The 14,284-nt window shown below is 45.9% G+C and overlaps 1 protein-coding gene across 1 annotated transcript; it reads right to left on the reverse strand.

Annotated features, from left to right (window-relative positions):
* Positions 1-320: 320 nt before the first annotated feature.
* On the reverse strand, positions 321-4,200 carry LOC136482173 (long chain base biosynthesis protein 2a-like). The gene is made up of 12 exons (XM_066479405.1): positions 3,669-4,200; positions 3,495-3,560; positions 2,968-3,056; positions 2,612-2,757; positions 2,402-2,526; positions 2,212-2,305; positions 1,961-2,124; positions 1,645-1,806; positions 1,427-1,553; positions 1,154-1,320; positions 844-951; positions 321-740 (listed from the first exon to the last, which is right to left on the reverse strand). The coding sequence occupies exons 1-12, from the start codon at positions 3,792-3,794 to the stop codon at positions 648-650; spliced, it is 1,467 nt and encodes a 488-aa protein (XP_066335502.1). The 5' UTR covers positions 3,795-4,200; the 3' UTR covers positions 321-647.
* Between the last annotated feature and the right edge of the window lie 10,084 nt (positions 4,201-14,284).

Below are 14,284 nucleotides of genomic sequence, written 5' to 3' on the forward strand. Positions count from 1 at the left end.
ACCTAGGCTCAAGAATAAAGTCACCAACCGACTCAAACTGGACATAGGACACGTTGTCTGAACCAGTATAATACCCTGTGTCGTTGAGTGCTAAGGCCACCTCTGATCACAACGTACTGGCAAAACTACAAATATTTACTTGTTGATCACTTTCTGCACCGACAATTAGCTAAACTTTAACAGGGAAAACCAAACAGGCCCTGAATTATCAAAAAAAAATAATACATAGCTAAGTAATTGGTAACTTCATCTAAAGTGTAAAGACACATCTACTGGTCCCATATAACATAGACTGAATACAAAAGGTAAAAAATACATGAAAGCAAGAGGCCTTCATAGTCGTCAGTGGTCTGCCCGGGGAAACTCAGCAACGTTCAACTAAAAATTTATATTGCCTCCAATTATATTACATATTGGGAATCGATTAACAACAGAAACTGAATTTCAACCAGCTATACACATTTGGAAGAATAGTTGTACAATCAACAAATAATAGTCAGCTAATACGACGGATCCTGGACTCTTGCGTATCGACAAAATCCCAATGAAACTGCTCAATGCGTGCTTGTTTCCATAATGATTTGTTGATAACTCCAAAAGGGATTCTAACAACTCCAATCACTCATGGGGCGATTCAGGGTTCATTCCTACTCCAGCTTATCATGATCAGCTTCAGCGATCTTTGGTGGTTCTGCAGGGAAGTACTTGATGCCTACAAGGTCACCAACTCTGCTGATAACCTGAAATTGGGTTGCACGGACAAGAAACACATCAGTTCAGCTCTATTTATGGCTACTAGAATAAAATGAAGTATTTATGCAAAAATATATATATAACACTCACATCAAGGGCTTTCATCAGGTCCTCCCTAGTGTGTGAAGCAGAAATGCAGATTCGTGCCCTAGCAAGAAGAAGAGGTGTCGCAGGAAATGCCACGGTAACAACAGCAACCTGAAATATAAGCATCTTATCAGTAGCATGACAAATAGGAGGAATGAAACCGATGGGTGCAAATAGTGATGCATATGGACTACATGCAGATTGCTATTAGCACCACAATTCTCAAAGAAAGTAATATTTTAAAAAGAAAACTATACCAAAAGCATAGTGCTATTTGGATCTTCAGAATATTCAGACAAACTCTACTACTAACCTTTTGTCTAAGGCATTCCCTAGAGAATGCAGGAATCTTAGCCGGATTGTAGAGCATTATGGGCATGACAGGAGAGTCATTGTCACCAAGAACCTCAAAACCCATCTTCTTGAGTTCTGACCTGAAGAAATTACTGTTCTCGCGGATGCGTGCAAGTTTTTGGGCACCTTCAATATATCACAAGGAAAAAAAGAATTATTTAATTGAACATTAACACAGGTACAAATGAAATGAAAAGGGAAAAAGTAAGTGTTAAAAAAGCTTGTTTAGTACCTCTGTTGGAGCCATCCTCCCCAAGGATAACTTTAATGGCAGAGATAACTTGTTGGACTGCTGGTGGTGACATGGAAGTAGCATACAGATGGGCCGGACAACTCTGCTTCAGGTGCTGAATTATCTCCTGAAAGTCATAGTGAAAAGAATCAGCCAGTCTTCAACGCAGTCTTACCATGTAGTACAGTCATAATATGGTTGCTTTCAGAAGTATGCACCTTTGATGCGGCAATATATCCACCACATGATCCAAAAGACTTGGTGAAAGTACCCATCATTATATCTACATCAGCTGGGTCAACCCCAAGGAGTTCACAAACACCGCGGCCAGACTGCCCAACAGCACCAATGCTATGGGCCTCATCCAGATATGTGTAAGCCTGTTTCACAAAACAAGGAGTAAATGAATATGACTGTTATGGGTGGCCAGAGGGCCAGTCCTCGTTGTTCCACTCAGTTAAGGTTATCAATGGACTGAGAAGCAGAAAAGAGTAATTTATGTGCCAAACTTAATTACAAGAAAATTCTCAAGACCTTGTATTTCTTGCAGACAGCTATAATCTCAGGGAGTTTACACAGCTCCCCTTCCATGCTATAGATACCCTCAACAATGACAATGATCTTCTTCCATGGTCTGTGTGTCCGTGGTTGACCACCAGCTATCTGCTCTCTCAGGACCTCTTCCAAATGAGCAGGGGCTGTAAGATTACATCAGCCATTGTAAGTCATTATGAATAAGATAGACCAAATACTGATCTGCATTGCTGAAATTCGCAACAACTTACAGTTATGCTGGAAAACCCTAACAGTTGCACCGGATCCTCTCGCGCCATTGACAATTGAGTTATGATTCAGAGAGTCACTAATTATCAGCCCACCCTGGAATATTGCAAAAAGGTAAAATAAATAATCAGCCCTCGGTTTAGATATAGTAATCACCTCTGTTTAGCCACATTTTTAAGCATTTGATCAAACCTTTCCAATTAGGCAGGGAATGATGGCAGAGTTTGTAACATAACCCATGCCAAATAGGATAGCAGCAGGCTTTCCAACAAAACGCGCAGCCAACTCCTCCAGCTCAGCATGAAGCTTGGTTGTACCTGTTACAAGATGGAAGGGATCAGCTTAGTAGTTTTTGTTCCTAAAAAGTTGTAAAAATATAAGCATGTAGAGAATGTAGAGTACCGCCATCAACACGGACACTGCAGGTGCTTGCTGAGTATTTCTTCAGAGACTCAATAACGCGTGGTGTGCAGTACTCATCTGCTGCAGCAAAGCCAAGGTAGTTGTAGGAGCCCAGGTTGAGGCACCTGGTGGTATTTGAGGTACACCTGCAACAATAAATCAATAATGAGCATTAGGGACAGTTGAAACTTGCTTTTCATTCCATTACTTGCCATAATTTATGTCTGAATGATCATTCATTCCCAATTTATACCTTGAAAAGTGGACGAGACATAGTTAACTATGTTTAGTCTATTGTCATATTGGCTAAGCTGAACTTATTTCCCATAAATTAGAATAATAGAATAAATGCTTACTGTAATGTCTTGTTATTGTCATTTGAGGTGCGCTCAACAACATCAAACCATGAATCTGGTGCACTTGCGATCGGCCTACCAAAGCAATCCTATAAAACCACAAAGGACGGATTGGTTATATCCAATACAATCAACGATGAAGTAGCTGAAGGGCTCAATCTTGCTTTGCAAAACAAACTTGAATCCAACATTAACCAGTAGAATACATCTAACTTACAGCTCACCACAGTATTTCAGAATATAGTATTTTGGTCTAGAATAATATTCAAAGCAAGTTTATCTGTTCACTAGTGTCAGGTGCATAAGACATTCAAAGGCATGAATAATAAGCATAAAAAAATTAGGGAAGATTACATTTAAAATGCTCAAAGATAAACAAAAAGAATAATCTTTGAACATAATAGCCCACTTCAATGTGCTCGGATTTCTTAATAATACGCTCCAAATATATACCAGGACAGCCTATTTTCAAGATAATGCAGAGAAATTTCTTCAGACATCAATGAATTCGGATGTGTTCATCTCACCTGGATCCGCAGGTACAGGCGCCGCACATAGAAATCCTCCAGGCCCAGGCAGATCGGCGCGTACCCCTGCACGAAGCCAAACGCCGAATCAGGCTAGGAACACCAAGAAAAATTGGGACGGAATCTCCAGGATCCGGGTGGGGGGAGGCGGAATTCGGCCGGCCGGCCGCGTACCTTGATGTTCTTGGCCTTGAACCAGTCGACGAACTTGCGGAAGAAATCCCTGAGCTGGCCGAAGGCGAAGAGCAGCCCGTAGCTGAACAGCGTGGTCAGCGCCGTCGTGTACGGCAGCCTCACCATCTTTCCCCCTCCTTAATCCCCACGGGGTCTCCTCCTCCGGTTGCCGAGACGCCTCCTCGAGCTCCCCGCGGAAATTATCGGACTTTTTTGGCCCCGAGAGCTCGTTCGACAGAATTCGAATCCTTGGCTGACACCGAATGCTGGGTGTTCTCGGATTCCAAGATGGTTTCTTGGAGATCTCCCCGGCTGGCTGGCTGGCTGGCTAGCTAGCTGTGGATTGCGGTGAGGCTGGAGGGAATGAGGCGTAGATGGGGGAGAAGGACGCGGGGAGAGGAGGGATTTAAGGGAGGTGGAGGTGGAGGGGGTCGTCAATGGCGACTGCGCGACCAAGGGAAGAGGAGGTGGAAGGGTTTGAACGTTGAACAGCGCGACGGGGATGCAAGGGAAGAACGGGAGGAAGGAGACAGCCAGCCAGCCAATGAGGGAGCCAATCTGTAAACATTCCTGCAATTGTTTTTTCTCTATTTATTTATTATTGTATTTTTGTCTCTACATGAATGTTCCTGCAATTGTGCATTTAGAGGAATTTCAGTGGGGTTTGTGCAATAATTGTAAGAAAAAAGATTCAAAGTAAGCAGTGCACTGTCATGGGATGACGACACACGTTTCAAAGATGGTGATCAATGTTGTAAGATGACAATATAGTTCTTGAAATATGCCATTGATTGTTGAAATATAATAGCTCACTGTCCCATTTTGATCTCGTGGTTTTTTATATTAATCAGGAGGAGGCTACATTGAATAAGTTCTAATAAACTCTTTTCTATTCCCTCTGTCCTAAATTATAGCTCGTTTTGACTTTTCTAGATACACAACTTTTGTTATGCATCTAGATATACGATATGTCTAGGTATATAATAAAATATAAATGTATCTAGAAAAGACAAAACGACATATAAATCTGAATGGTGGGAGTATATAGCAATTTTTTTTCTATAGGAACACTAGTATTATTATTAAAATACATACTTAGACAATTCAAAAAATTGGTACATACTCCATTTGAAAAAAAATGCAATGGTCACTTTTCGAGAAGTAAAACTATTTTAAATTAACCAAATATTTTTAAAAAATAGCATTTATGATATTGAATAATATTATTAGATTAATTAGGAAGTATATTTTCATAGTAAACCTATTTAGAGACATAAGTGTTGAGTCAAAATTAAAAAAAAATTGACTTGCTCCTCTAAAATTGAATTATTTTGGGGAAGGAGAGAGTATATGGTTTAATGATGTAACTAAAAACAAAAGGGTTCTAAAACAATAGCTTTATATGACTTAATCTTTTACTCCTAACGAGAAGCAATTTTCTTCTTATCTGTATTCCTGTCAAATTCAGAGAATAGATTAATCATTTGGTAAGAAAATAGTCACAATGTTTTTTCTTAAAGAAAATAATCCAAATGTTATCGACACCTGTGATTTTTCAACATGCCATGGGTATATCTGTGCATCCACAAATAATCTTTGTATTTATCATATATAAAAAACATTTATTTTATTTATGAGTACATTACCATTTTTCTTTATGAGTGCATCAATTGTAGCCCGTACTTGGTGGTGCCAAGCTAATTTGGCCCACTATTGGTACACACGCTTATTGATTTTCTGTGTTACGTACAATGATAGAATAGATGCGTTGGCAAAAATTCAAGCATATCTATACTTTTAAAAGGTTTAATTTCTGGTTCATTTTCAAGGTCCCCTGCACATCGACGTGTGAACTTGTGCAGTCCACATCAGGCTTGAGATTTGTCAAACCCTTTCGTTATCGAATTTTGTCATGGATGTCCGTCTCGAGAAGGAGGGACAATATTGCCGAGCATGTGTTTTCACATTTGCATTATATTGTAGGTGTATTTTTCAACTTACATTTATGACAATATATCAATGCCGTGGAATTATACTCTGTTAACTTGAAAAGATGTGTCCAGATAACAGAACCATATACTCTGTTAACTTTTCAAGCACTGAAAATTTAGCCACACGTGTGCCGAGCTTCTCTCATGCAAATTGCCAAAGAGATGTATCTTTGCCAAGTCAATAATACACTGTAACTGAAGCCGTATTCTGCCTTTTTTTTCCGAGAGTGTTGTTGTGCAGAGATTGCTAGATACGTTGGCAAGCACATATTTGGCATGATGTACGTATTCTTGAACAATTCGAATATAGTCAGTCGGTGCCTGAGGGTTCATTTACAGAAGTATTATATATTAAGTAGAGATCCAAACCAACAGGTTGTCTCGAAAATAATTCTGAAAACAACAACTATGCTTGCATGATGGTTGATGGTCATCCGGCCGGGCAACGAAATGGACCTGTTCAGCTTCAACCGGTGAGTATACGTAGCTTTCAAGATTTTTTTTTCAAGCTGCTATTATATACAAAGTTGACATCCATGGAGATGGAGATGGATCAATGTCGACGACAGATTTGAGTGAGTAATGTTTGAAAGCATGTAAATGTACAGGGATTAAAATGGGCACGTACTACGCATGCATGCATGAAGCATGATGCAAGCGGCAAGACTAGTACAGTACAGTGTGGGACAAACCTCTTGTACAAAGTAAAAAAAATGGTACTGTAGGAAGCCACAGCCTGTCAACAACAACAAGCATAGAAAATTTTCAACCAGGGTTTAGGAGGACGAAAAAAAAGTTTGAGACTGCCTACACAAACTCTGTTTCACAAACTCCATCGTGGAGTAGCTCCACAAAAAACTAGAGTTTTAGGTGCTCTCACAACTCCACCCTTTTTCCTCGAACAGAGTACATGGAGCTGAAACCGTTTAGCTAAAAAACATGAAGCGGAGCAAAAAAAAACGTGGAGTTGAGCAGTCCCAAACGCCCCCTGACTAACGCAAACAGACGACTCCTACATGCACGTTGATCCAAGCTGTCCTTCAATTTTTAGATCTAAACTGTCGACGAAATACGGTCGGCAGTCTACCTAGGGGTATACCCAAGGTAGTAGATTATCGGCAGACAGGTGTGCAAGCCACGAACGAGATGGTGATGCAAGACAGACACGAGGTTTTATCCAGGTTCAGCCACCGTGAAGGCATAATACCTACGTCATGCGTCTGATTGTATTGTTGTATGTCAATGAGATGATTGGAGATATCCACTAGGGGACCCCTGCCTCTCCTTATATATTCTGGAGGGGTAGGGTTACAAGGTAAGTATCCTATTTGGTACTATACAATAGCTTGCGATGCACGTCGAGCAGTGCCGTGCACGCCTTGATCTTGTGGGCCGGGGCACCTCTGATGGTGCGGCCCATGTCTTGTCTTGTAGATACCGGGGGCCATACCTCCACAGCTAGTCCCCGAGCGTGATAGTAGGTGACGTAGTCGCGTGGTGCCAGGGTTAGAAAGTAGAAGACCAGCTGAGCAGGCAGCCAGTCCCTGGGCGTAGCCTCGAGATGAGAACAAGCACATTCACCGTAAGGTGAAGTGTGCCCACTTAGTCTCCGAGCCTGCTAGAAGATGAAGAATGAATCTTGTAGCAGGGTTAAAGAAAAAGAAGTCTGAAAGCTTTGCCAACGTCGTTCGACATGCGCGTATCAAGACCCCAGACGTGCTGTCCAAGATCAGCACCCTGATCCGAACAGCATGGAGCAGCTTGATAGCACACCGATGAGACGTAGCAAGATCTGAGCAACAAGGGAGTCCCTGGCGTCGTTGGCGATGACCGAGCACCGAGGAGCGAGGAGTCCCCGGCGTCGCTGGTGATGTCCGAGCACCGAGGAGCGAGGAGTCCCCGGCGTCGCTGGCGATGACCGAGCACCGAGGAGCGAGGAGTTCCCGGCGTCGCTGGCGATGTCCGAGCACCGAGGAGCGAGCAGTCCACGGCGTCGCTAGCGATGACCGAGCACCGAGGAGCGAGGAGTCCCCGACGTCGCTGACGATGACCGAGCACCGAGGAGCGAGGAGTCCACGGCGTCACTGGCGCTGACCGAGCACCGAGGAGCGAGGAGTCCCCGGCATCGCTGGCGATGACCGAGCACCGATGAGCGAGGACTCCCCGGCGTCGCTGGCGATGACCGAGCACCGAGGAGCGAGAAGTCCACGGCGTCGCTGGTGATGACCGAGCACCGAGGAGCGAGGAGTCCCCGATGTCGCTGGCGATGACCGAGCACCGAGGAGTCCCCGGCGTTGTTGGCAGCGATGTCCGAGCAGCGAGGAGTCCTCGGCGTAGGCGGCGAGGTCCGAGCAGCGAGGAGTCCTCGGCGTAGGCGGCGAGGTCCGAGCACCGAGGAGTCCTCAGCGTAGGCGGCGAGGTCCGAGCACCGAGGAGTCCTCGGCGTAGGCGGCGAGGTCCGAGCACCGAGGAGTCCCCAGCGCAGGTCGCGATGTCCGAGCACCGAGGAGTCCTCGGCGTAGGCGGCGAGGTCTGAGCACCGAGGAGTCCTCAGCGCAGGCGGCGATGTCCGAGCAACAAGGAGTCCTCGACGTAGGTGGCGAGGTCAGAGCACCTACGTAGCTGATGACGTCCGTGCGGTGAAGTGTGCCCACTTAGTCCTCGAGCACGAAGAATCCGAGCGCTGAGGAGTAACCGACGTAGCTGGCGATAAAGCAAGAGCGACGAACAGTCTGGTCAACTGGTCGGCGGTGAAGTGAGCATCGAGTAGAGGCGACCGGCGAACAGTCCGATCAACTGGTCGGCGATGGAGTCCATGAACCGAGCGGTCCGACCAGTTGATCGGTGGAGAAGCCCGAGCACCAGGTGATTCGATCACCTGGACGATGATCCTACAATACAAACATGTAGAACGGGTAGTACATGATGTAAAAATAAATGAACCCTGGAGAAAAATCAGCAATGGTGATGAAACGGCGTATGCAGTTGGACGACCAGTTGGCGTGAAAATATATTTATGTTTAATATAAACCATCCGAGCAGTTAATGTGTAGCTGAGTCTCCAGCCCTAGCTAGCCCGTTAACCATAACGCGGAGCGCGGAGCTCGTGCACGTGTAGGAGGAACAGGCGTGACCAAGGAGCCGCTGCCGACCACCCATAACGCAGAGCGCGGAGCCCGTAGCACGTGTAGGGAGGAGCCGGAGACAGGGCCGTCTCTGGAGGCGTCCGAGCATCAACGTGACTGTTCGAGGGTTTGCCTTAGACTTAGTTGTATGTCATCTTTAAGATGGTATACATGAAAGAAAAACGTTTGGAGAGCAAACATAGAAAAACGTTTGGAGAGTAAACATAGAGAAAACAGCTCAGAGAAATATTATGGTGATATACGAAGATTGGAGAATATTTAGAAAAATATTAAAGCGTCACTTAGCTTTAGATAGAACGTCTGGTCGGCGGCGTATGGCATTATCTGGTCGGCGTTGACGAAGTTGCCCGGCGCTCGAGCTTTCCGAACTGTCATCATGGCGGCAATCGTGGTTGTCACGGCGCCGTTCTTCGCGGCGATCATCATTGCGACGCGGCAGGTGGTCGGAGTAAGTAGTCCGGGCGACGTCGTCCTGATCGATGGAGTCAAGCAGGTCGGTGTTGTCGATCTGTCTCCCTTTGTAGCGAGGAAGCGAACGACGGGTTGTCGGCGTGGCTGAAGACGATGCTGGTGTGGCTGGAGCCAGATCCAACGTGGTCGGAGCCGTAGCTGATGCTGGTGAAGCAGTGGTCGATGCAGATTGGATCTGCGCCTCCTCCGTGGTCATGGCGATGAAGTTGTCGGAGCCAGTGGTCCAGGTGATCTGGCCGATGGTGAACGTAAGGCCGTTCGGCGTAGCCATGGAACCGGGGATGATGACCATCTTATTCGTCTGGGGAGCAGTACGCACACCCCCTACCTGGCGCGCCACTGTCGATAAAATACGGTCGGCAGTCTACCTAGGGGTATGCCCAAGGTAGTAGATTATCGGTAGACAGGTGTGCAAGCCACGAACGAGATGGTGACGTAAGACAGACACGAGGTTTTATCCAGGTTCGGCCGCCGTGAAGGCGTAATACCTACGTCCTGCGTCTGATTGTATTGCTGTATGTCAATGAGATGATTGGAGATATCCACTAGGAGACCCCTGTCTCTCCTTATATATTCTGGAGGGTAGGATTACAAGGTAAGTATCCTATTTGGTGCTATACAATAGCTTGCGATGCACGTCGAGCAGTGCCGTGCATGCCTTGATCTTATGAGCCGAGCCACCTCTGATGATGCAGCCTATGTCTTGTCTTGTAGATACCAGGACCATACCCCACAACTACTCAGGTTTATTCATTCACGAACGGATCGGAGTACTCCAAAGTTGACTATAGGATCGAAGGAGAACCGGCAGAACCGACCGCAGCAACGGAACGGGACCGAAAAGGCCGGCCGGATCGCACGGAAACGAGTGATGACGAGCCGAGGAGCCGAGGAATGAAATGGGCTGCTATCAAGTCAAGGAAGATTCAGGGTTGGCGTGGCGATTGACGAGGTCAAGCCCAGCCAGCTGATGACAGTGACCACGACGACGAAAGTTCCCGTCGTCACATGTGTTTATGACGACGTAAGTGCGTTCATCCTGCTGTCAACGTCCATCTTGGCGAATCAGGCACCGAGTGTCGTTTTAACAGCTACTTTGGTGGCATCCTATGTTTAAACTTTGGCCATCAATACAAACTAGTACTGGCCTGATTGAACAACAGGGGTGTGGTACTGAAACGAGATTTCATTCCACGGTTGTTGCTTTTTTATATATATATTGAAACAAAATTTCAGATACAGATCTGAATATTGCAGTAATACTAATTGGATCATTTCAGTTTCCAGTCCCCGTTGGGATATTCAGCGAATTTCAAACAGATTTGTTTTCTTCTTGTTCCTAAACTTACGAAACGGAGTACATTTTTAAGTTCATGAAAAACACATCAAATTCTTTTGCGAATAAAGGCATACTTAAACTAATAGTTTAAACGAATACCACAGTATACGATGAACAAGACATAAAGACCAATATTTAAAACAAATATATGGTTCATACTTAAAAAAAATCATGAGTTAGATAAGTACAAATATGTTTTAAAGTGTTACCAGGCTAATAAATATTTCAATCAAATATCTTGTTAGATGGCTAAGATAAATGTGGCTATTAGATATATACTCGCTCCGTTATAGAAAACTTAATAACTTAATGTTTTAGGATTAAAAAATTATCCCATAAAAACTTGATTTTTTTATCACTTGGACATACTAGATTATTGGATCATATCAGTTTGAGATTGCGGCATGCATAACTCATGCATTCCTTTTAATTAGCCAGATATTCCTTAATTAGTGTGGATCACCTACAACAAATAGAGCTACATAGGTCATTCCCGTTGATCACTAAATCTGTCCTATAAATTCTAAGACAAAAATTTTCCTAGGACAGAGGGAATAACTGTTATTTTAGATGATATTGATGAGGACATTAACACCAACGATACATCCACGCCGACACAAGTACCAGTTTCTGGTCCTAATACTCGCGCCCGTGCTCGTCAACTTAATCATCAAGTAAGTTCACTCTTGAGTTCCTGTCCATCATATTTAGATCATGGAGATGCGTGCACTCTTGTTTTAGTTAGGAACCAGGGAGAGGACCAAAAGGAAAAGGATTCGCGCAGGCTGGATTCGGACTCCAGGACAGCTCCAACTTGTGATGGTCACCACGGTCGTATACGGACTCGGATTGGGGCGTTCAAATACTTCATGGAATCCTTATGAAGTTATTTTCACATGGATCTGGAATCAAGTCCATATCTATTCTGAGGCGGCCACAATGACCAAATTACTAGTGAGAGATTTTCTGTCCAAAGGTGTTGCGTCGTCTTAGTTTGGCCCAATGGGCCGTGTATCAAGTCGGATCCATTAGGGACGCATCTTAGGGTTGGAGCACGACCCCAACACCCTAGTGGTCATCCCTCCACCTTCATATACCCCTTAGCCGCCACCAAGAACAGTTGGGTTTTGTTTTGTTGAAAGTTTAGCCATTGCTACTTCCTTGTAGACGCGTGTGTTGACTAGATCATCCGTTCTACTTGATTCAGAACCTCAACTTTGTGAGTTCAGATTGGTTTTTCATCTCCATATTTGCAATTGAGTTGCTTATTCTACTTGTTCTTGCTTGTTCCTCGATTGCTTGCAGGAATTACCCTGGTGGTTTGGTTGATCGTGCTCCCTAAGATCGCGACGGCCATTGGAGGTGGTGTATCGGTTGCTAAGGCACAAGCATCCTTGGATGGTTGTAGTCGGGCCAGTGAACGTCATCTCCATTCCCTAAATCGAGTTATTCACCTTCTCTCATCGAAATATCATGATTCACCTTAGCGGGTTCATACCAGGTATTATCCAGTTTCATAGGCAATTTCAGTTTGTTTCCATGTCCATGTCCATGTCCATGTCCATGTCCACATTGATATTTGAAAAAATGAATTTGGATACACATACGAGTCCATTTGTTAATTGGAACCAAATGCTTTGTGAGTGCGAGGAAATAACGAGGAGCAAGCAATAAGCACCGGGTAGCACAGGCAGAATGATGGGCCTTGGGCCAATGACAAAGGCCGACGCAACGCTACATACAACAGAGACAGGAAACCAGACGACTAAAATAAGGCCGGCCCACGAGGTTTGCTGGACAGAGTCTGTGACTGTGACGCACAATCATATACGCTCACACAGCATCTACGCCCAAATGACCCTAGTCTGTACAAATTACATTCAATCTTATACATGGCTATACTCCAATCTATGAACCAATGAGTTAATCAAATACTACAACTGATTTCATCTCTTCAACCTTGCAATTGCGAAAGGGCCTAGCCTAGTGGTTACAGAGTTGGTTGGGTTTCATGTGGTGGAACCTGCCGACACGGGTGCTCGTATTTTTCTGGATGCGAGACGCCCGTGGTGACTTTGGCCCCGTTCGGCTGGCAGAATTTTGACTGAAACTGGCTAAAAAACACTGTTCTGGCAGAATTGTTGTAAGAGAAAAACAATGTTCCGGCTGAAAAAAGAAGCCGAACAAGCCGAATATGAGGTAAGCCGAACAACCTCGAGATTTGCCGGTCCAACTCAGTTCTTCGAAGGTGCTCATAGGGATATGGTGTACGTGCGTGTGTTCACAGGCATAGAGGTGAGCTTACGCATTATTAGTGTCTGCGTTGTACTGTATAATTCTCAAAACAAAAACCTTGCAATTTTGGATTCTCGTTAATATAGGTGAGTATATGCAGTCAAAAGAGATGTTTATATCTAATAAACTATGAAAAAGCACAACATCTTTGAATGCTAAGGCCAATTTAAACGGTGATCATATTTGGATCAGTTGATGAGACAAACAAAGAAACGTTCAAACCAATCTAAGGGCGCGCGGACACGGTGGATCCACTATTGTGATGGCAGATCTGTTGTGTCGGCACGGACACGGCGACTGCGGGCATGCGGCGGGCTGCGGACGCAGACGCGGTGCGCGGCTGTCGGGTATCGATAGTAGGGATACCCAAAGCAAGGAGGTTAGCGCCCACGCTGCCCCCCTCGGATGGTCCGAGACGTATAAAAGATCTCGCCCGACCCCAAGGCCACGGGCTCCGTCTCGCCCGACTCCTTGGGTACGAGCTCCGCCTTGCCCGATCCCAAGGTCGCGGGATCCGGCTCGCCCGACCTCTTGGGTGCGGGCTCCGTCTCGCCCGACTCTGTGGGTACGGGTCCCGTCTCGCCCGACCCCCAAGGTCGCGGGCTCCGTCTCGCCCGACCCCAAGGTAGCGGGCTCTGTCTCGCCCGACCCCTTGGGTACGGGCTCTGCCTCGTCTGACCCCTTGGGTGCGGGCTCCGCCTCACCCGACCCCTTGGGTACGGGCTCCGTCTTGTCCGACCCCAAGGACGCGGGCTCCGTCTCGTCCGACCTCGAGGCCGTGGGGGTCTCGCCCAAGGCTGCGGGCTCCGTCTCGTCTGATGGGGACTCATACCACCGCCAACCACTTTAGGTCCAAGCGTATGGGCCTAGGTCAAAACTCTGACACTAGGGAAGAGATTGGCACACCTCGATGTAACTTATAGCCATGACGGGCCATACCTGATGATTCACATCAAGAACAGTATTGGACGTGCCAGTGTTGTTCTGCCTAACCCTCGTACGAATGCTAATAGGCACGTCAGTTCACCATGACGTCCGCCGGGACAGAATGGAACGCCATGACCGGTGGATGACGCCTGCGCATGGCGCCAATGAAGAACAAGGCTACGACGTAGAGTCGTCCCTATTGACATCTACAGGATCAGCGGGACCCACATGAAGGAGAAGGACCTGACGATCCTGAAAGTCTTCTTCTCTTTCTCGTTCTTCTCCTTATCCTCCGCTGTGACCCACGCATTCACTTTGCCTATAAAAGGGAAAGCTGGGCCCCCTACCAGGGGATCTGATCAGGAGATAAAAAAACACAAGAGCGCGACACAAGCACATGACTGAGCGGCAAGCGAACTCTCAACACTCGTTCACTCCTTCCACCAG

The sequence above is a fragment of the Miscanthus floridulus genome, chromosome 9, assembly GCF_019320115.1.
Source record: "Miscanthus floridulus cultivar M001 chromosome 9, ASM1932011v1, whole genome shotgun sequence".
NCBI classification, from domain to species: domain Eukaryota; kingdom Viridiplantae; phylum Streptophyta; class Magnoliopsida; order Poales; family Poaceae; genus Miscanthus; species Miscanthus floridulus.

What these genes read in the sequence shown, in the direction of transcription:
- LOC136482173 (XM_066479405.1), bottom strand. Translation starts at nt 3,794, where the DNA reads ATGGTGAGGCTGCCGTACACGACGGCGCTGACCACGCTGTTCAGCTAC. An exon ending in GGAGGATGGCTCCAACAGAG is followed by an intron (nt 1,321 to 1,426) that starts GTACTAAACAAG and finishes GATATATTGAAG; the next exon opens with GTGCCCAAAAACTTGCACGC. An exon ending in ACCTGATGAAAGCCCTTGAT is followed by an intron (nt 741 to 843) that starts GTGAGTGTTATA and finishes ACCCAATTTCAG; the next exon opens with GTTATCAGCAGAGTTGGTGA.